At 47.7% G+C, this 20,320-nt stretch overlaps 1 protein-coding gene across 3 annotated transcripts in view; it reads left to right on the forward strand.

Annotated features, from left to right (window-relative positions):
* Positions 1-523: 523 nt before the first annotated feature.
* The window catches only part of RHPN1 (rhophilin Rho GTPase binding protein 1), a 39,990-nt gene continuing 20,193 nt past the window's right edge, over positions 524-20,320 (forward strand). Inside the window, exons 1-2 of one of the 3 annotated variants that reach the window (XM_071738527.1) lie at positions 524-1,503; positions 14,622-14,737. In XM_071738527.1, the coding sequence (XP_071594628.1) occupies positions 1,402-1,503; positions 14,622-14,737 (218 nt within the window). In that variant the 5' untranslated portion in view covers positions 524-1,401. Of the gene's footprint in view, positions 1,504-14,618; positions 14,738-20,320 lie in introns of all 3 variants that reach the window. The other 2 variants (XM_071738529.1, XM_071738528.1) reach the window with 2 other exon arrangements.

The following is a 20,320-nucleotide window of genomic DNA, read 5'->3' on the forward strand; positions in this document are numbered from 1 at the left end:
AATCCCTGATTAGAGGTGGGATAATCCAGATGTGTCTGGGTGGGTTCCTTGCTTGGACGTGGGGTCATCCAGATGTGCAGGGGGGTTGTGTAATCCCTGAATAAAGCTGGAATAATCCAGATGTGTCTGGGGAGGGTTCCTTGCTTGGACGTGGGGTTATCCAGATGTGCAGGGGAGGGTGTAATCCCTGATTAGTGGCGGGATACTCCAGATGTGGCTTCCCCGCACCCAGATGTGGGTTCAGGGGAGGGAGGGGGCGGAGCCCCTTCATGCCCCGCCCTTCTCATGACGTCATCAGCGTTCTAATTCCCACCGTTGCCACGGGCAACACCCCCCCCCCTCTTTCCCTCCCCTCCCCGAGCGGCTCCGTTCCTCCCCTCCCGTGTCCTCCGGGCCTCTCCGTTTTCCGCCCTCCTATTGGATGGAGCCGACGCCTATCATCTCCATTCCTCTTTCCTATTGGTCAGAGCCACATTAAGCCCCGCCCCCCCTCCCTCCTTATCCCCCTCGCCGCGGAGGGGACGGAGCCGCGATCGCTCCGCAGCGGCAGCGCCCGGCGGAGGAGCCGTCGGGGGGCACCGAAGGGGTTCTGAGGCGGTTCTGAGGCGGTACCGAGGGGTTCCGAGGGGTTCCGAGGGGGTGAGCGGGGACGACGGCAACTCCTGAAGGGAACCCGAGGCTTAATTCAGCCCAGGGAAGGGGGGGGGGTTGGGTTTTGTGGGGTTGGAGGGGCTGTGGGGTTCGTCCCCCGATGGGGACATCTCCGTAAAGGAGTTCGGGGAGGAGGGTGTTGCCCCCTTCCCCCGACGGGGTTGGGACTGCAAAGGGGGTTTGTGGGTCCCCCCCACCCCCGATCTGAGGTAGCTTTGAGGGGGTTTAACCCCTCGTTTGGGGGAGCTCCCAAAAACGAAGGGGGCTCTAAGGGTTCCCCCCCCATTCGGGTAATTCTGTGAAGGGGTTGACCCACCCCATAACTGGAGGGGTCTATGGGGGCTCCCCCCCCACCCCCTTAATTTTGGGGGATGTCTGTGAGCTTAGGGCATCTTTTTCAGGGGGTCCTTCGAGTTTGCTGATCCCCTGGTTGGGGAATCTCTCCAAGGGGGGATCTGTGGGCTTTTCCCCCCCTAATTTGGGGAAGTTCTGCGAGGGGTTCTGCTCCAGCCCGAGTTGAGGTGCATGAGGGTTTGCAGCACCAGAGGAGAGGGGTTTTGGGGGGGGGGTCAGCCCCCAGCCAGGCTATGGGTGTGCTCTGAACCCCCGGAGGGCTAACCAGGAGAAGAAGAAGTCCCCTTTTTGAGGGGGGGACACACTGAACCCCAAGAAACCACCACGTGGGGTCAAGAGGGAGCCCCCCAGCTGTGGGGCCACCCCTCTCAACCTGTGGATGCTGCCCCCCTGGAGATGATGCCCCCCGAGGAGGAGAGCCCAGCTGGTGGTGAGGAAGGGGACAGGGACAGTGGCCTCGTCCTCCTGCAAGCCCTAAAGAGCAGCAGCACCCGGAAGGTGAGACACAACACTGGGGTGCCATGGGGTGGGGGACAGGGTGGCAAAGCCCCCCCAGTGATGCTCTGCATCCCTGGCATGGGGATGGTGGTCCCCATGGATGCTGCAGGACCCTCCTGTTGGCCAAGGGGGTGTCAGGGGGCTGGGTGGGGAAGGATTTGGGGTGTAGGTAGGAAGCAGTCCTGGAGCATCCCTGAGCAGCCCCAAACAACTCTCTCAGAGCTCATCTCCCCACCTCTGCTCCTCTGTTACATCTTTTAACTCCTTTTGAAGAGTTACAACTCCTTTTAACCAAATTCTCCTGTATTTTGGGCTTTTTTTTTTTTCCTTCCTGCATGTAGGGTCCAGCCAAGCCCTGCCTGTCCTCACTGTCAGAGGTCCTGGGTCAGGGTGTAGCTTCCTGGTGTGCATCACCCCAGAGATGCCTCCAAGAAAAATCAGTGCAGCCCAAAAAGCTGTGTGAGATGGGGCTGATTGTTCCCCTCTTTTCCTTAGTGGCAAGGAGGTGAAACCCATGAAGATTGTCCCCAGGCTGCCACCAACCCCTCTGCTTGACTTTTCCCCTCTTGGGGGAATGTCTCCCATCTTGGGGATTTTTCTAGGGGTGGAGGAGGCTTTCCTGAGTTCCACTTTTTGGGAGAAAAGATGAGCAAATTGAATTTAATTTATTTAATTCAAAAATCACCCCCCCCCAAAAAAAAACACTCAGCAAGCAAAAAAACCAGAACTTGGCCAGGCTCTGGAGCTGTTTTTTTTTTTTTTTTTTAATTATTATTTTACTTTTCTGATCTCCACCTCAGCTGAACAAAGAACAATCTGATCTTGAGTCACTTGAGCCTGACTGCAGCTCAAGAGGTTGCAACCTTAAACCAGGTTGGAGTTTACTCAGGGCCCTGTCTAAATAGCAGGTGCTGCTTGGAAGATTAGAAGGAGGGGTTTGGGCTTTTTCCCAATTTATTCTGCACACAGACACTGGTTCCCTTGTGTGAGCAGTCCCTTCACTCTGTTTGGATGGGAGCACAGAGCAGAATAACAGAGGAAAAAGTTGCAAAGGGGGGAGAACTGGCAGGGGAAGTGCAGCATCTGTCATTGCACGATTGCTTTTTTCAATTAAAAAAATAAAAGACCTGATAGACTTCCTAAATATCATTTTTTTTTATCCAGATGAAGCTATCAATATAGCCTTTTCTTGTTGGTTTTTTGTTGTGGTTTGGTTTATTTTTTTTTCCACCCTGTCAGCATCAGGAGCTGTAGGTGGGGCCGCTTCGTGGGTGCTGCCTTCCAGGGGATCCCAAACACTGCTGTGATTTATTTTTTATTTATTTTCTTTTTTTTATTTGGCTTGGTTTGCCAAGGTTCATGGACTGGAGCTGAAGATTTAATACATCTGTTTCCTGCTGGCACCCTGCCCTGGCTCTCATCGTGCCCTGTGCCTCCCTGGAGCAGTTTCATGCTCCTAAAATTCAAGCTCTGGGTGTAGCTTTTGCTGTTTAAAACCCCCAATTCCCTGGATTTTTATTCCCCCACCTCATTTTATTTTTTTTTTTTTTCCTTCCTCTTGCTGAGTACATCAGCCAGCAGTGAGGGCACTTCTCTGGGAAATTTAAAACCTTAATCCTCCACTCATTTGTTAAAAGGCTGTGTGATGTAACCATACTCTCAATAAAAGGTTTTAGAGGTTTTAGCTGGTAATGTCTCCCACAGAAAAACAGCTTTCAGCCAGAGTGCTTCATGAGATTAGTTTCATGATAGGGACTTTTATATATAACAAAAAAAAATTAAAAAAAATAGATGTTGAGGGAGCAAAAATATGTGGTGTGACCCACTGGTTGCCTTGCAGTAAATATGACTTTCTGAAATTCCCTTTTCCAGGAAGAGAAGGAAATAATCTATTTATTTTTTTTTTTTTAATTAAAAGAAAAAAAGAGAATTTTAAACCCTGCTTTTGTGTGCAGAGTGGTTCTCTGGCTTTTGTTTTGCTCTCTATTCCCTGGGCTAACATTGGCTCAACCAGGGTCACTTGGCCACTTGTCCTGTGCTGGCCTGTCTCAAAACCTTGTGCTTTTCAAAGAGAAATAATAATAATGCCAACTGACAGCTCTGACTCCAGCAAAATAACTTTTAGACCAGCGTGGTCTAAAAGAAATAAAATAAAATAAATAAAACAGTTGCTGAGAGCTTGGTGGTCCAGGCTCCCTATTTTTCCAGGAACTTTTCCAGCTGCTGGATGATCCATGCACTTGGAAACATCTCTTTTTTTGAGGGGGGGGGCACAAATCTTTGTTAGGAAATATTATTTCAGAGAGTGGGTGAAAGTAAGAACCTGCTTTTTTATTATTTTTTTCAGTTCTTTGGTAAAACCTGGAGTGCTCAAGGGTGGAGGGTGCTCAGGGTTGGGGTGGGACAGCAGCTGGTGTGGCAGAGTTTCTTAAAGCCCCAGAAACTGTCACCTTTAGCTGTTCCTTGTCTCCAACATTTACTCCAGAGCAAGTGTTGATATTTTGGAGCATCCCTTGATGCCAGGGGGATAAATTAGTGGTGAGCAGATACAACTTGCTCTTGCCCAGCTCTCCTGGAGTTGCCCATTTCTACCTGAATTCCACTTGGAGCTGATGCTCGACCCTTCTGAGCACTGAGCAGTGGTCTCCATCTCTTGGGTTTCCATCCCTGCTGGAGTTGAAGGCTTCCTGGGTGCAAGCCCTGAGGTTTCCTGGGCTTTTAGCACCTTCCTTCACGTGCCCTGGGCTTTAATTGCATCACGAGCTCAGACTGGTAATGCTGGAAGGGTTGGTTGGGCTCTCAGCTGGTGGTGGTGGGGAATTCTGTAGGAGTTCATCACCCAGGGCTCAGTAAGCAGGAATCTCTGGAGACTCTGGACCTTTAGGATTGATTGAAAAACCATTTAACCCAGCCTTGGAACTGCCCATGAATCATAGCCCTACCTAAAGGAGTTCCCCCTCTGGAGGAGAGGAGAATTTGCAGATGGGGTGATTGATGATGTCCAAAGGTTGCTGTGACTCTGTCTGGGGCATGGCCCTGGTTGTTATTGGGTGTCAGGCTGAGATATCTCAGCCTTGGTTTATACCCTTGTCTGGCTTTGGCTTTAAAGGTTTGATAATCCTTTTATTCAGGCTGCCAGTTCTCTTTCTGTGTGTGTAGGAGCATCTTTTGTGAGAACTCCTGGGCTGGGAGGAGATGAGGTGGAGGTTGCCACGAGGAGCCAATCTTCAGGAAAGCTCCTACCATGGTGGCTGAGGGAGGTATTTAAACCCCCAGCATCCAAGCCCAGCAACTGGGACCACTGAGTGGAAAAAAGCATCACTGGAGAAGTCAAATGGGAGAATTCCCAATGTCTTGGCCAAGAGAAGAGTTGGACCATGTCACAGAATCCCAATGTTAGGGCTTGGAAGGGAGCTTGAAACATCATTGAGTTCAATCCCCCTGGCAGGATGTCCCCTTCCTTTCCCTCCTTTTCCCTCCTTTTCCCTCCTTTTCCCTCCTTTTCCCTCCTTTTCCCTCCTTTTCCCTCCTTTTCCCTCCTTTCCCTCCTTTTCCCTCCTTTTCCCTCCTTTTCCCTCCTTTTCCCTCCTTTTCCCTCCTTTTCCCTCCTTTTCCCTCCTTTTCCCTCCTTTTCCCTCCTTTTCCCTCCTTTTCCCTCCTTTTCCCTCCTTTTCCCTCCTTTTCCCTCCTTTTCCCTCCTTTTCCCTCCTTTCCCTCCTTTCCCTCCTTTCCCTCCCTCCTTTCCCTCCCTCCTTTCCCTCCCTCCTTTCCCTCCCTCCTTTCCCTCCCTCCTTTCCCTCCCTCCTTTCCCTCCCTCCTTTCCCTCCCTCCTTTCCCTCCCTCCTTTCCCTCCCTCCTTTCCCTCCCTCCTTTCCCTCCCTCCTTTCCCTCCCTCCTTTCCCTCCCTCCTTTCCCTCCCTCCTTTCCCTCCCTCCTTTCCCTCCCTCCTTTCCCTCCCTCCTTTCCCTCCCTCCTTTCCCTCCTTTCCCTCCTTTCCCTCCTTTCCCTCCTTTCCCTCCTTTCCCTCCTTTCCCTCCTTTCCCTCCTTTCCCTCCTTCCCCTCCTTCCCCTCCTTCCCCTCCTTCCCCTCCTTCCCCTCCTTCCCCTCCTTCCCCTCCTTCCCCTCCCTCCTTCCCCTCCCTCCTTCCCCTCCCTCCTTCCCCTCCCTCCTTCCCTTTCCTCCTTCCCTTTCCTCCCTCCCTTTCCTCCCTCCCTTTCCTCCCTCCCTTTCCTCCCTCCCTTTCCTCCCTCCCTTTCCTCCCTCCCTTTCCTCCCTCCCTTTCCTCCCTCCCTTTCCTCCCTCCCTTTTCCCTCCCTTCCCTCCCTCCCTTCCCTCCCTCCCTTCCCTCCCTCCCTTCCCTCCCTCCCTCCCCTCCCTCCCTTCCCTCCCTCCCTCCCTCCCTGGAGAAGAGTTGAGCAGTAACACTCTTGATGCTTTTTTTACTCCAACCTTTAAAAGCCACAAACTCTCTATTCCCTGGGAGGCAGAAGTTATAAAATGAGAACAAAATCATCCTTCAGGCTTTAAGGAATTACCTGGAGCAGCCTGGGATGATGCTGGAAGCAGTGGAGGCTTCAGGGTATGATCATCTTTAGTCCCTTGGCTAAATGCATGAGTTACACCCAATAAATTCATGAAATCCACCATCTCCTGAGTTGATCTGAGCAGTGGGAGGTGAGATGAGCTTCATCCCACCATCAGTCCTCAGAGATGTCCCTGAGCTTTAGTTGGTCAATGTCAACTCCATTGTGAGACCAGGTCTGGGCATGTGTTGCCTGACATGGGTCTTAAAATAGAAATCTTAGGGCAGATGATTTGATTTCCAACCACCCAGGTGATTCCTTCATTGAAAAAGAAGAATTATGGTGGGAAAACACCCAACTTCCCTGAAGGAATCATATCATAGAATCATATCATAGAATCCTAGGGGTTGGAAGGGACCTGGAAAGATCATCTAGTCCAACCCCCCCTGCCAGAGCAGGGCCCCCTAGAGTACATCGCCTAGGAACGTGTCCAGGTGGGTTTTGAATGTCTCCAGTGAAGGAGACTCCACAACCCCCCTGGGCAGCCTGTTCCAGGGCTCTGTCACCCTTACAGTAAAAAAATTTTTTCTGATATTCAACTTGAACCTCCTATGCTCCAATTTACACCCATTACCCCTTGTCCTATCACTGGTCACCACTGAGAAAAGCCCAACTCCATCTCCCTGACACTCACCCCTTACATATTTGAAAACATTGATGAGGTCACCCCTCAGTCTCCTTTTCTCCAAACTAAAGAGACCCAGCTCCCTCAGCCTTTCCTCATAAGGGAGATGTTCCACTCCCTTAATCATCTCAGTAGCTCTGCACTGGACTCTTTCAAGCACTTCCCTGTCCTTCTTGAACTGAGGGGCCCAGAACTGGACACAATACTCCAGGTGCGGCCTCTGCACTGCTGGGTTAAGGATGTCCCCAATGTGCAAATGAAGTGGTTTTGGTTTAATTTACTCTTCTGTGGGCATTCTCCATCTAATTGGCAATAATCCTGGACTGGTTTATGGCCAAAACCAGTCTTGGAGGTGGCTTGGTGGGACCTGCCCTTTAGCAGGTTGGCTGTGGGGCATCAGCTGTGATCCAGCCAAACTCTTCAGGTTGTCAGGACCTCTTCCAGCAGCACCCAGGGGAGCTACAACGAAACTCATGGAATCACAGAATGGGTTGGAAGGGACCTTAAAGTCCCAGCCAGTTCCAACCCCCTGCATGGGTAGGGACACTTCCTACTACACCAGGCTGCTCCAAGCCCCATCCAACCTGGCCTTCAAGATTTCTGGGAATGGGGCAGCCACAACCCTCCTGGCCAACCTGTGCCAGTGTTTTCCCACTCTCCTAGGGAAGAATTTTTTCTTCATGTCTAACCTACATCTACTTTTTTCCAGTTCAAAGCCATCACCTCTTCTCCTGGTGCTCCTTTTCACATTACAAAGCCCATCCCCAGCTTTTTTTAGGGCCTTTTTGGGTACTGGGATTCAGCTGAAAACTCCTGGTTGTCCTTTGGTCCTTTCATCTGCTCAAGTAGGGTAAGGACACTTCCCACTAGACGAGGTTGCTCCAAGCCCCATCCAACCTGGCCTTCAAGATTTTTGGGAATGGGGCAGCCACAACCCTCCTGGCCAACCTGTGCCAGTGTTTTCCCACTCTCCTAGGGAAGAATTTCTAACCTACATCTACCTTCTTCCAGTTCAAAGCCATCACCTCTTCTCCTGGTGCTCCTTTTCACTGCACAAAGCCCATCCCCAGCTTTTTTTAGGGCCTTTTTGGGTACTGGGATTCAGCTGAAAACTCCTGGTTGTCCTTTGGTCCTTTCATCTGCTGAAGTTTTGCTTTGGGTTGGAGACTGAGCTCCTGTTGTTCTATCAGAAATGAGTCCCTTTGTTGTGTGGCTTTGTCCTTCCTGGCATCCACTTCTTCCTCCAGGTGATGAGGTTTTTATCTCCTTGGTGCTGGGAGGAGGTTTTGGGATCAGGGGGAGACCTGATGAGATCTTCTGGCCTCTTCCCTTTTTTTTTTCATGGAATCCCTTCAGAGATAGGGTTTGAGTTGGTAGAAACCTTGACATCCCTCAAAGGGGGATATGGGGTTATTTGGCCTCCTCTGGACGAGATCTTCTGGCCTCTTCCCTTTTTTTTTTTTCATGGAATACCTTCAGAGATAGGGTTTGAGTTGGCAGAAACCTTGACATCCCTCAAAGGGGGATATGGCCTCCTCTGGATGAGATCTTTTTTTTTTTTTTTTTTTATGGAATCCCTTCAGAGATGGGGGTTTGAGTTGGCAGAAACCTTGACATCCCTCAAAGGGGGATATGGGGTTATTTGGCCTCCTCTGGATGAGATCTTTTTTTTTTTTTTTTTTATGGAATCCCTTCAGAGATGGGGGTTTGAATTGGCAGAAACCTTGACATCCCTCAAAGGGGGATATGGGGTTATTTGGCCTCCTCTGGATGAGATCTTCTGGCCTCTTCCCTTTTTTTTTCATGGAATCCCTTCAGAGATAGGGTTTGAGCTGGCAAAAACCTTGACATCCCTCAAAGGGGGATGTGGGATTTTTGGCCTCCTCTGGATGAGATCTTCTGGCCTCTTCCCTTTTTTTTTTTTCATGGAATCCCTTCAGAGATAAGGTTTGAATTGGCAGAAACCTTGACATCCCTCAAAGGGGGATATGGGGTTATTTGGCCTCCTCTGGACGAGATCTTCTGGCCTCTTCCCTTTTTTTTTTTTCATGGAGGAAAAAAAAACCTCATTGGGACCTTTCTGCAATGCTGTCAGCTTTTTATGGTGAGGTTGGGATGTGATGGTATTTGGCAGATGTTTTCTGACCATAAAATTGAGCCTGGCTACAATAATTCTGGCTCTGAGCCCACTTAGTCAGAGGCAATCAACTTCAGAGCTGGACACAACTTAATTCATTTTCACAGCTTCCTTAACATACTCAGTGCAAGCTTTAAACTAGAAATCCTAAAAATATCCCTCCACCCCCCCAAAAAAAAACAAACCCCCAAAAAAACCCCAACTTATCTTCAACCTGGCCACTTCTGAAGCACCAAACATTATTTCCATCAATATCCTTGGGTGGATCTCAAAGCCCAACAGGCTGCTTGAAGCAACACATCTTTCTTTTGACCTTAAAAGTAAGTTGATCAAGAGCTTGTACAAAGTAGAGTTAAGCAAGGAAAATCCCTTTTATAACCAAACAGTGGGTGTTGGGTTTGGTGGTTGGTTGTTTGGGTTTTTTTCCCTATGTCCCCTTTGTATAAATCAGGTTTAATTCTGTTGCTACTTTAAAAGTGCTGCAGTTTTGAGCTTTTGGTTGTGACCTAAAGAGTAAAAGCCAAGTGTTGGGTTGATGGTCATGTTCTCTTGATTTTTTTTTTTATCTCCTCTATCTAGATTTTGATTTCAAGGTGGGATTTCTTGCTCTGTGATGTATCACAGAATGGTTTGGGTTGGAAGGGACCTTGGAGATGATGCAGGTCCAACCCCTCTGCCATGGGTAGAGGAACCTTCCACTAAACCAGGTTTTTCCAGGCTCCATCTAACCTGGCCTTGAACAGGTTTTATTTTGGAGCTGAATTTCCTTCTTGCTCCAATATTTGTGGAATCATCTGTGTCATAGGGTGTCAGGTTGGAAGGGACCTCAAGAATCAACTGATATTATTGGTGATGGGAGGTGTCTCAGCACCCTATTGAGCTGAGATTTAAAGCTTTCCAAAGTGGGGGAATCCACCACTTCCCCTGGGAGACCATTCCAATGTCTGACTGTCCTCAGAGGGAAAAATTTACCTCTTGGCCAATTGGAATCTCCCCAGGAGCAACTTGTGCCCATTGCTCCTTGTCTTGTCCATGGGATTCCTTGTAAAGAGGGAATCCCCATCATCTCTGTAGCCCCCCTTTAAGTTCTGGAACATCCTAACAAGGTCTCCCCTAAGCATTTCTTCCCCAGGCTGAACAAACCCAGTTCATAGAATCATAGAATCATAGAATCATAGAATCATAGAATCCTAGGGGTTGGAAGGGACCTCGAAAGATCATCTAGTCCAACCCCCCCTGCCAGAGCAGGGCCCCCTAGAGTACATCCCCTAGGAACGTGTCCAGGTGGGTTTTGAATGTCTCCAGTGAAGGAGACTCCACAACCCCCCTGGGCAGCCTGTTCCAGGGCTCTGTCACCCTTACAGTAAAAAAATTTTTTCTGATATTCAACTTGAACCTCCTATGCTCCAATTTACACCCATTACCCCTTGTCCTATCACTGGTCACCACTGAGAAAAGCCTAACTCCATCTCCCTGACACTCACCCCTTACATATTTGAAAACATTGATGAGGTCACCTCTCAGTCTCCTTTTCTCCAACCTAAAGAGCCCCAGCTCCCTCAGCCTTTCCTCATAAGGGAGATGCTCCACTCCCTTAATCATCTCAGTAGCTCTGCGCTGGACTCTTTCAAGCACTTCCCTGTCCTTCTTGAACTGAGGGGCCCAGAACTGGACACAATACTCCAGGTGTGGCCTCACCAATGCAGAATAGAGGGGGAGGAGAACCTCTCTTGACCTACTAACCACACCCTTTCTAATGCACCCCAGGATGCCATTGGCCTTCTTGGCCACAAGGGCACATTGCTGGCTCATGGTCATCTTCTTGTCTACCAGGACCCCCAGGTCTCTTTCACCTACACTGCTCTCCAGCAGCTCAGCCCCCAACCTATACTGGGACATCGTGTTGTTCTTCCCCAAATGCAAAACTCTACACTTCCCCTTGTTGAATTTCATCATGTTTCTCCCTGCCCAACTCTCCAGCCTGTCTAAGTCTCTCTGAATGGCAGCACAGCCTTCTGGTGTGTCAGCCACTCCTCCCAGCTTAGTCTTTCCTCATATGGAAGATGCTCCAGTCCTCTGATTATCCTCATGGCCCTTCTTGACCTTCTCCAGCCTTTCTGCACCTTTTTTTTTTTTTTTTTATAGCAGGGACCAAACTGAATGCAACATCTGCAGATTCTGTTGGAGAACTGCTGAGTGGGTTTGGTGTTTTTTTTTTTTGTCCATCCCAGCCAGGGATGATGCTTTGGGACCAAGAGCAGGTCCTCCCAAAGCTTCAATCCCATGGGTTACTGCAATTGCCCAACCTCAAAAAAGGGCAAAGAGGAAAGCAGAGCATGAGGAGATCACATAAAGTCCTTAAGGGCATTCTGTCTCTTGATCCTGACTCAACATCTTCACGAGGCTTTGGTGTTACATCAGGTGCTCCAATACCTGACTTTCCAGTACTTTTTTTTTTTTTTTTGCTCCTGGCTGAGGAGGATGGGAATTGATAAGGATCTCATTAGATCAGATAGAAAAAAAAAAAAAAACCAAACCCATGTAGTGTTCAGATGGATAGGGAGGGAGGAACCTTGAAGCTCCACAGCTGGTGGACACTCCATGAGTCTCTTGGAGGGAGAACAGAATAAAAAAGGTTCTGTTGGACCTCCAATGATCATCTGGTTCAACTGGATGACCAAGTCAGGGCTCACCCCAGTTTCAAGCATCTTGTTCAGACCATTGTCCAAATCCTTCTTCAACACTGGAAGGCTTGGGGCATCAACAACCTCTCTAAGAAACCTGTTTCAGTGTTTGATCAGCTTCTTGGCAAAGAAATACTTCCCAATTTCCACTCTGAACCTTCCCTTTTTGCAGCTTTGAGCTCTTCCCACACGTCCTGGCCATGGGATCTGAGAGAGAAGAGCTCAGCACCTTCTTCTCCAAGTCCAAGAATATGCAAATGATGTCCTGGATGTTGCTGAACCATCTTTGGTCCTCAGCTGCATCAGGGCTTGGAAAACTTCCTAGAGGGCTGCTCCTTTATGATTAAGAAAAAAGTGATTAAGTCAGGTGATCAGCAATTAGCACTTGAATTTTGCCCAAGAATGGGAGAAGTGGAGAACTTCCAGGTCAATTAACTGAACCCTTTAAGTGCTTTTGCAGTGAAGAGATTTTAAGACTGTTTTTTGTTTTCTTTGGTTTTTAAATATCTTATAAAGTCATCCTGGTGTCTTCTCCTCTCACTTTGCATCCCACTGCTTTTCTTACTTCATTTCTTCTTCCTTTGCCTCCAGAAAAGGTGTTCATGGACCTTCTCTGTGGTTTTGGACAGCCCTTCACCTTGGGCCTCTTCCATCCTCTCTCTGAAGTTCTTCTGACCTCCTGTCCTTGTGTTTAGGTAGACTTGGTCCTTCTTCCCCTCAAAAAAAAATCTTAGAATCCTCCAACTTTCAAGCAACCTTTTGCATGTAGAGAGGTCTCAAAGGCCATGAAAGTTTCTGTAGAAAGAGCTGGAGGCAGGGAAGTGTTTTCTACTTGGACTGTGGAGCTTTGGATGGATTTTTATGGCTCTGGAGGAAGAGAGGGGACCTGGATCCTGCACATTTGGATATATTTGCATATAGATTTGCCTTGAGTGTCCCTGGAGCTGGCAAACACACAGAGCTTTAGTCTGAGGGGTTGTTAACATTTTAAGAAGCAGCCCCTTCTCTTTTCTCCTTCTTTTTTTCCCCTCAAGCTTCAACTTCCATAGGGAGCTCAATGTCTTGCATGGTGTGAGGAAACATCATTGAAGGCACAATATTTGTAATCAGCCTTTAATTAATAAAAGAAATCCTTGTGCAATATCTTGGACTAAACATCTGCATCAGCAGCTCTTTCCTAGATAAGGATCTGGTGCTGTCTCCTTTGATTTGGGAGCCTCTGGGTGCTTGGATTTGAGTAACACCTCCATGGTTGGGTTATTTGGTTTTCTTAGGGGCTGTGTTCTGTGTTCTTGTTGGAGAAAACCTCTCCTGGTCTCCATGGTGTGGGATTATCAATCCTTTTTCTTCAAATTTCTTAAAATTTTTTTTTATTTTATTTCTTGAGGAGCCAACTGAGTGCACTCCCCAAGGCACATCCAGAAGTGGCAATTTAGGATCTGTTTTTCCTGTACTTACATCTAACCCCAGAATTGGGCAGCTGTTGGGGTGTCTTCCTTAATGTCTGACTTAATTGCTTTTCCAGAATTATCAGGGCCTCCTGCTGCCATCTTATTCCTTCTGCCATTTTAATGGATTCTTGGGGTACTGTAAATTCCTGCAGATTTATGGTCCAGCTGGAATGCCTCTGATTCCTCAGTCTCCAATCTATCAATTAGGAGCTCTGCTCTTTCACTGAAATGAAAATACTGATGTTAATCCCAGAATTTGATGGGGGGAACCTCTTGCTGGACTTCAGATACAATAAATCAATTTCCAGAAAGCTGCACGCCCTGAAAAATCAAATTTTTCCATTCCCTGCTTACAAATCAAAGCTGATCTCATAGATTTTCAGGGCAAGGATTTTTTTTTTCCCTTCCCACCTCCTCAGAAAAAAAAAAATAATTTGTTAGAAGTTTTCCCAGAGTAACATTGGGAACTACAGCATTTTTGGGGAGAGGTAACCAAGCATTTCCCTGGTTTGTTGGATTGGAGACTCTAATGACCCATCCTGGAAGATGAGGTGAAACCTGGTAAAGGCCACAGAGAGATCTCTGCATGGAAGAAATTATCTGAGAAGGTGTTTTGGGCAGGGCTGGCACTTTTGGAGACTCTTGGGTGGTAAAACCCCTTCTTGATGTAAAGAGGCAAAGGGTCCAGGAAGGGAAAAGGGTCCAGTGGTGAAGGGAAAAAGCAGTGGGGATCAGGATAAAACTGATGAATACAACAGGGGATTTCTAAGAGAAGCATGAAGGTCCAATAATTACTTTGAGTAGTGTTTTTTTTCTAGTGCTACAGTGATCTTAAGATGGTTTTGGAGGGATCTGCCCATGATCTCTACTGGTGTATGAAAAGCAGGCTCAGAGGCCTCCCTCTTCTTAAGCTTCCCAGCCTTGTGCCCTTCCAGTCTTTCTTAGTTTTTGCTTTTTTTTGTTTTTTTGGTTTTTTTTTAGCTAGCCAGGGGTCTTTTAGAGGCTCACTTCATCCATCTGAACTTCTTTGCACAATGGGAATCATCTCTGCTTGGGCAGAGCTTTTGTGACCCTGGATTCAAGACCCTCCATGGCATCTGGTGGATGCCTGGGGCATCCCATAAGAACTTCTTGCAAGCCAGAGGGATATTGCTGGCTGTTATTTCCTGAAGCCAGAGATGAAACGTGTTTTCCTGTCTGCAGAAAGTCCAAGCTGAAGCCAAGGAAGGATGGAATTAATTTTACTTCTTGGTGCAACTCATTCCTCCACCCCCATGAACTCTTGACTTGCTGCCTGCATTTGATCCCTTAGAGCCAGCAAGGAGATGGGAGAATTTAAAAGTTGAAGGGTCACATCTGTTCCAGAGCTCAAGGGTTATATTTGAGCTCCTCTGCAACCCCCTGAGTCTTCTCCTGTGTCTGGATGGTGAAACCCTGGAAAGGAGGTGCTTAATCCTTGGAATTCTCCCTGGTTACGCTCGTGAATAGTTTAGGAAATTGCTGTAAAGGAGTGGTGGTACAGGAGTAAACTTTGATAGCAAGCACAATGCCAGGCCTGGGGAAAATGCCCTTTTTTTTAAACCCTAAATGGTGGTTTTGGTTTCTTTGGGTGAGATTCTTCCCCTCTCTCCCAGCAGGGCTGTGACCCCTTCGCCCAGACCCAACGCAGCAAATTGCAGCATCGCCGGGCACGGATTAACCAGCAGATCAACAAGGAGATGAGGATGAGAGCAGGGGCAGAAAACCTCTTCAGGTGAGTCCTGCTGCATCCCTCTGGGCTCCTGGGATCTGGCAGGGGGTGAAAAACAAGAGTCTTGATGTCTAGGAGGAAACTGATGCTGGCACTTCCATTGCTATGGATGGGGTTTGCTCAGTCAGCCCTGAGCAGCATCCGTGGAATTAGAGAATTATTCCAGGGTTGGGTTGGAAGGGACTTGAAATTCCACCTAGATCCAACCCCCCCTGCATGGGCAGGCACAGCTCCTGCTCCACCACTTTGCTCCAAGCCCCATCCAACTGAGCCTTCAACACTTTCTGGGATGGGGCATCCATAGGCAGCATCTTCCAGGCTCTCCCCACCCTCCCAGCACAGAATTTCGTCCTGAGGTCTCATCTAAATTTCCCTTCTTTCACCTTAAAACCCATTACCTCTCATCCCATTTTTCTCTACTCTAAGAAGTTCCTCCCCAGCTTTCTTGGAGCCCTTTCAGGTACTGGAGGCTGCTCTAAGGTACCCTTGGAGCCTCCTCTTCTCCAGCTTGAGCAACTCCAACTCTCTGTCTGTCTTCACACCAGAGGAGATTCAGCCCTCTGCTCATCTTTGTGGCCTCCTTTAGACTCCAATTCCATGTTCCGAGCAGGTGGGGGTCTCAGATGGGGAAAAATCCCTTCCCTTTCCCTCCTGATCCCACTGGTGGTGATGTAGCCCAGGACATGGTTGGTTTTTTAGGCTGTGACTTCCCATTTCCAGCCCATATCCAGCTTCTCATCACCCAACATCCCCAATTTCTTCTTCTTCTCAATCCTTTCATTCCCCAGCCCGGGGTTTGGGGTTGCCCTGACCCTAGTGCAGGACTTTTTTGACCTTCCTGAGTTTTTACACTGCCAGGAATGCCTCTGTTCAGTGCATTTGAGTGAAAAAATTATTATTTTAATGTCCTGGAAGCCTGGTACAAAGCAGGGATTGAGCTTGGAGTATTCATGATACCTCCTCAAGTGGATCAAATCCAACTTCAGCTTCAAAAATCACCATCCCAGTGCTTCCAGCAGAGCAGAATGATGGAATGGGTTGGGAGGGACCCTAAAGATCATCAATCCAACCCCCCCTCCATGGGCAGGGACACCTCCCACCAGCCCAGGATGCTCCAAGCCCCATCCAACCCGACCTGAGACACTTCCAGGGATGGGCAACTTATTCCAGGGTCTTACTGCCCTCATAATTTTTTTTTTTTTTAACCTGAGCATGACCTTTTCTTATAGTTCTTGTGTGGCTCTCTGTTCCTGTAGGGTACTGGAGAACATATGCAAGGTGGGAAGGTCTGTTAGTATAAAAAAGCAAATAAAAATCACCAGCCTGTCCTAAAATAACTTTTTTTTGGCATATTTTGCAGTTTGCTGATTAATTTTTTGATCGTTTCGGTTAATTTTCTCCCCCAATAAATTTTTTTTTTTTTTTTTACTTCTGAACCTAAATGATTTAATACCAGTGGCATATGCACCTGGAAGAAGGGAGCAATAGTTGCTCCACCAAATTATAGGATTAAATAATATTTTGCTGGTGAACCAGGACAGCTGAGCATCCCAGGGGAGGAGAAGATGAGGTTACAGCCCCCATCTTCTGCTGCTTCAACCCAACTGCCATGTCTCATCTCATTAAAAAAAAAAAAGCCAGGAAATCACAATGTGGGATGTTCCACCCAACTCCCCTTTATTATTAAAAAAGCAAAACAAAACAAAACAAAACTGGGGAAAATGTGCAGGCTCAGCAGAAATGTGCCTGGCCAGAGTTTTAGCAGGAATCAGAGCTGGGGTGTGAGGAAAAATGTGATACAAACCATATTTTAATTACTCAGGCAAGGAAATGCACTGATGGGGCTCTTTTTTGTTTGTTTTTTTTCTTTTCTTGCTGGGTCAGCAGTTTGTGAATATCCTTTGGTAGCAGCCACTTCTCCTCCCTCCCTTTGGAGCTGAGTAATAATTGGGATTTCTGGGCACTGTGATGCTCTGGGATTATCCAGGGAAATCTGGGGGGGGGAAATAATCAAGTTTGTGCCTGAATGAAAGGCTGAGCAGGGGGATTATGTTGTCAGCCTAAAGGTTATTGCTAAAAAAAAATTTAAAAAAATTATAGACTTGAGTTACACAGCAAAACTTCCTCTGCATCTAGGTGCAAACAGAGAAAGCTCTGGGTTGCCCAGCCTGGAGCAGAGTTTGCAGTTGGTTTCTTTACAAAGAAAATAAATAAAAAAAAACCCTCAATCCTTTTTTAAAAAAAAAAAAAAATCATTGTATTGGTCTCTTTTCTTCCAAAGTTTGCCATGAATGGTAAAAAGAAAAATGCAGGTGGTGTTTGCTGTCCAGAGCAGGATAAATAAATGGGCAGAGCCAGTGGAGACCTTTTTTTTTTTTTTATTTTTGTTCAAATATTGAGGCTGAGGGAGGTGATTGGGGAGATGAAGGTGTCACCTATAAACCAGTTTCTTAAAAAAAAAAAAAAAAAAAAAAAATCAGATCTTTGGTGTTAGCTCAGCAAAGAGTTGGTACCTTCAGCGAGGAGGCTGATGGAGCCCCAGAGACTCTGGGGGCTCCTAAAGAGATGAAATAAGGAGGAAAATCTTGCTGACCAAGGAATAAGGAGGATATTTAGCTAGGTTTCTCTTCCAGACCACCCAACCAGGCTGAAGAAGCAGAAAAAGCATTCTGCAAGAAGTTAGAAGATACCCAGATATCTATTTCCAGGTATCTCCTGGAAATGGAGCAGAGAGAGGAACCAGGCTAGGAGGTTCCTTGTGGATATGGAAAATAATTTCTTGCCACAGGGAGCATTTTGGGCTTCCTGACCACAAAATGGTGAAATTCTCAGTCCTTGGAGAATTTAGTAAAACCTCCACCATGGATTTCCAGTCTGCTCAGGATATTGGATGGGAAGGGTGGCTTGGGAGATGGTCCTGAAGGATAAAAGGGTCCAGGAAGCCTGGATGCTCTTCAAGAAGGAAATCTTACAAGTGTTGTCCCTATGGACCAGAAGATGAGATGGCTGGGAAAGTGAGCAGCTTGGCTAAACAGGGAATTTTTGTTGGGATTTGGATAAAAAAAGGAGTTTACCTCTTTTGGAAGAAGGAGCAAGCCTCTCAGGATGTGCACAGGGATCTTGTTAGGTCATGCAGAGGAGAAAAAAAATAAATAGGATGACAAAGTAAGATTTACAAATATATTAAGAATTAAAAGGGACCCAGGGGAAAATCCTGGATGCAGGAGGAAGCATTCCAACCAAGGATGAGGAAAAGGCTGAGATTTTGCCTCCAGCTTTATTATTCAGAGCAGTCACCCCCAGGGTTTTCAGCCCCCTGAGCTGAAAGAGAAGGATGGAAAGCAGCTCAATTGCCCCCATAATCCAAGAGGAAGCAGTTCAGGACCTTCTACAGCACCTGGACACCCATGAGACCAGATGGGATCCACCCAAAAGTATTGATGGAGCTGGCAGAGGAGCTCCCAGATAACTGGAGTGACCCCCATCTCCAAGAATCACAGAATCATAGAACTGGCTGGGTTGGAAGGGACCTCAGAGCTCATCAAGTCCAACCCTTGATCCACTCCCGCTGCAGTTCCCAGCCCATGGCACTGAGTGCCACATCCAGGCTCTTTTGAAATATCTCCAGGGATGGAGAATCCACCCCTTCCCTGGGCAGCCCATTCCAATGGCTGAGCACCCTCTCCATAAAGAAATTCTTTCTAATGTCCAACCTAAACCTCCCCTGGCACAACTTGAGACCTCTTGTGCCCTCTTGTCTTTCTGAGAGTTGCCTGGGAAAAGAGCCCAACCCCCCCCTGGCTCCAACCTCCTTTCAGGGAGTTGGAGAGAGTGATGAGGTCTCCCCTGAGCCTCCTCTTCTCCAGCCTCAACACCCCCAGCTCCCTCAGCCCTTCCTCACAGGACTTGTGCTGGATCCCTTCCCAGCCTCCTTGCTCTTCTCTGGACCTGCTCCAGCACCTCAATCTCCTTCCTGAGCTGAGGGGCCCAGAACTGGACACAGGACTCAAGCTGTGGCCTCCCCAGGGCTGAGCACAGGGGCAGAATCCCTTCCCTGGACCTGCTGGCCACGCTGTTCCTGAGCCAGCCCAGGATGCCATTGGCCTTCTTGGCCACCTGGGCACACTGCTGGCTCATGTTCAGCTTCCTGTCAATCCAGACTCCCAGGTCCCTTTCTGCCACTCTGTGCCCAGCCTGGAGCTCCCCATGGGGTTGTTGTGGCCAAAGTGCAGGACCCAGCACTTGGAATGTTGAACCTCATCCCGTTGGGATCAGCCCAACTCTCCAGTCTGTCCAGGTCCCTCTGCAGAGCCCTCCTGCCTTCCAGCTGATCCACACTCCCCCCAGCTTGGTGTCATCTGCAAATTTGCTGCTGATGGACTCAATCCCCTCATCTAAATCATCAATAAAGTTATTAAACAGAACTGGGCCCAACACTGATCCCTGGGGGACACCACTGGTGAGCGGCCTCCAACTGGATCAGCACCGTTCAGCACCACTCTCTGGGCCCGGCCCTCCAGCCAGTTCCTAACCCAGCACAGATTCCCCTGTCCAAGCTGTGGCCTGAGAGAAGAAAGATCTGGGGAGCTACAGGAGGGGTCTGGAAAAACGATGGAGAGGTTCCTCTTGAGTGTCCTCCCAGAGCAGGGTCTCAGGCTCAGCCAGGATGGGCTGAGGAAATTCAGGACTTTGCTCTTCTTCCATGCCCAGTGTTCTCCTGGAGAACCTGGCAGCTCCTGGAATACACAGCTGGACTCTTGGGTGGGTTAGAAAGGGGCTGCATGGCCAGGGAATCCCAGTCAACAGAGTTAAATCCAGTTAGGAACTGGTCAGCACTGGTGCTTCATAGGGTTCAGTTCTGGAGCTGCCCATGTCCAATATTTTTATTAAAGGTGAAGGGCTTGAGTGCTTCATCAGTAAATATGCAGATACCTCCAGCTTGGGTAGCAGGCATAATGCAATTATTGTATATTTTTTCAGCTATTTTATCTTTTTTTAAAATTTTTTTTAACCTGAGCATGACCTTTTCGTATAGTTCTTGTGTGCATCTCTGGTCCCCAGGGCTCAGTTTTGGGGCTGCCCCAAAAAAAGAGAAAAAAAAAAAAAGAGAAAAAAAAGAAAAAAGAGAAAAAAAAAAAAAAAAGAAAAAAGAAACACAAAAAATACCCACAAAACAAACAGAAAAACCAAAAGATAGCATCTCTGGTCCCTAGGGCTCAGTTTTGGGGCTGCCCATGTCCAGTATTTTTATTAATAATGTAGATGAAGGGTTTGAGTGCTTCCTCAGTAAATTTGCAGATAGCTTCAGCTTGGGTAGCAGGCATAATGCACTTATTATATATTTTTTCAACTATTTTATCTTTTTTAAAATATTTTTAATCTGAGCATGACTTTTTCTTATGGTTCTTGTGTGCATCTCTGGTCCCCAGGGCCCAGTTTTGGGGCTGCCCAAAAAAAGAGAAAAAAAAAAAAGAAAAAAAAAAAAAAAAAGAAAAAAGAAACACAAAAAATACCCACAAAACAAACAGAAAAACCAAAAGATAGCCTCTCTGGTCCCCAGGGCTCAGTTTTGGGGCTTCCCATGTC

This window comes from Heliangelus exortis, chromosome 2 (genome assembly GCF_036169615.1).
Source record: "Heliangelus exortis chromosome 2, bHelExo1.hap1, whole genome shotgun sequence".
Lineage (NCBI taxonomy): Eukaryota > Metazoa > Chordata > Aves > Apodiformes > Trochilidae > Heliangelus > Heliangelus exortis.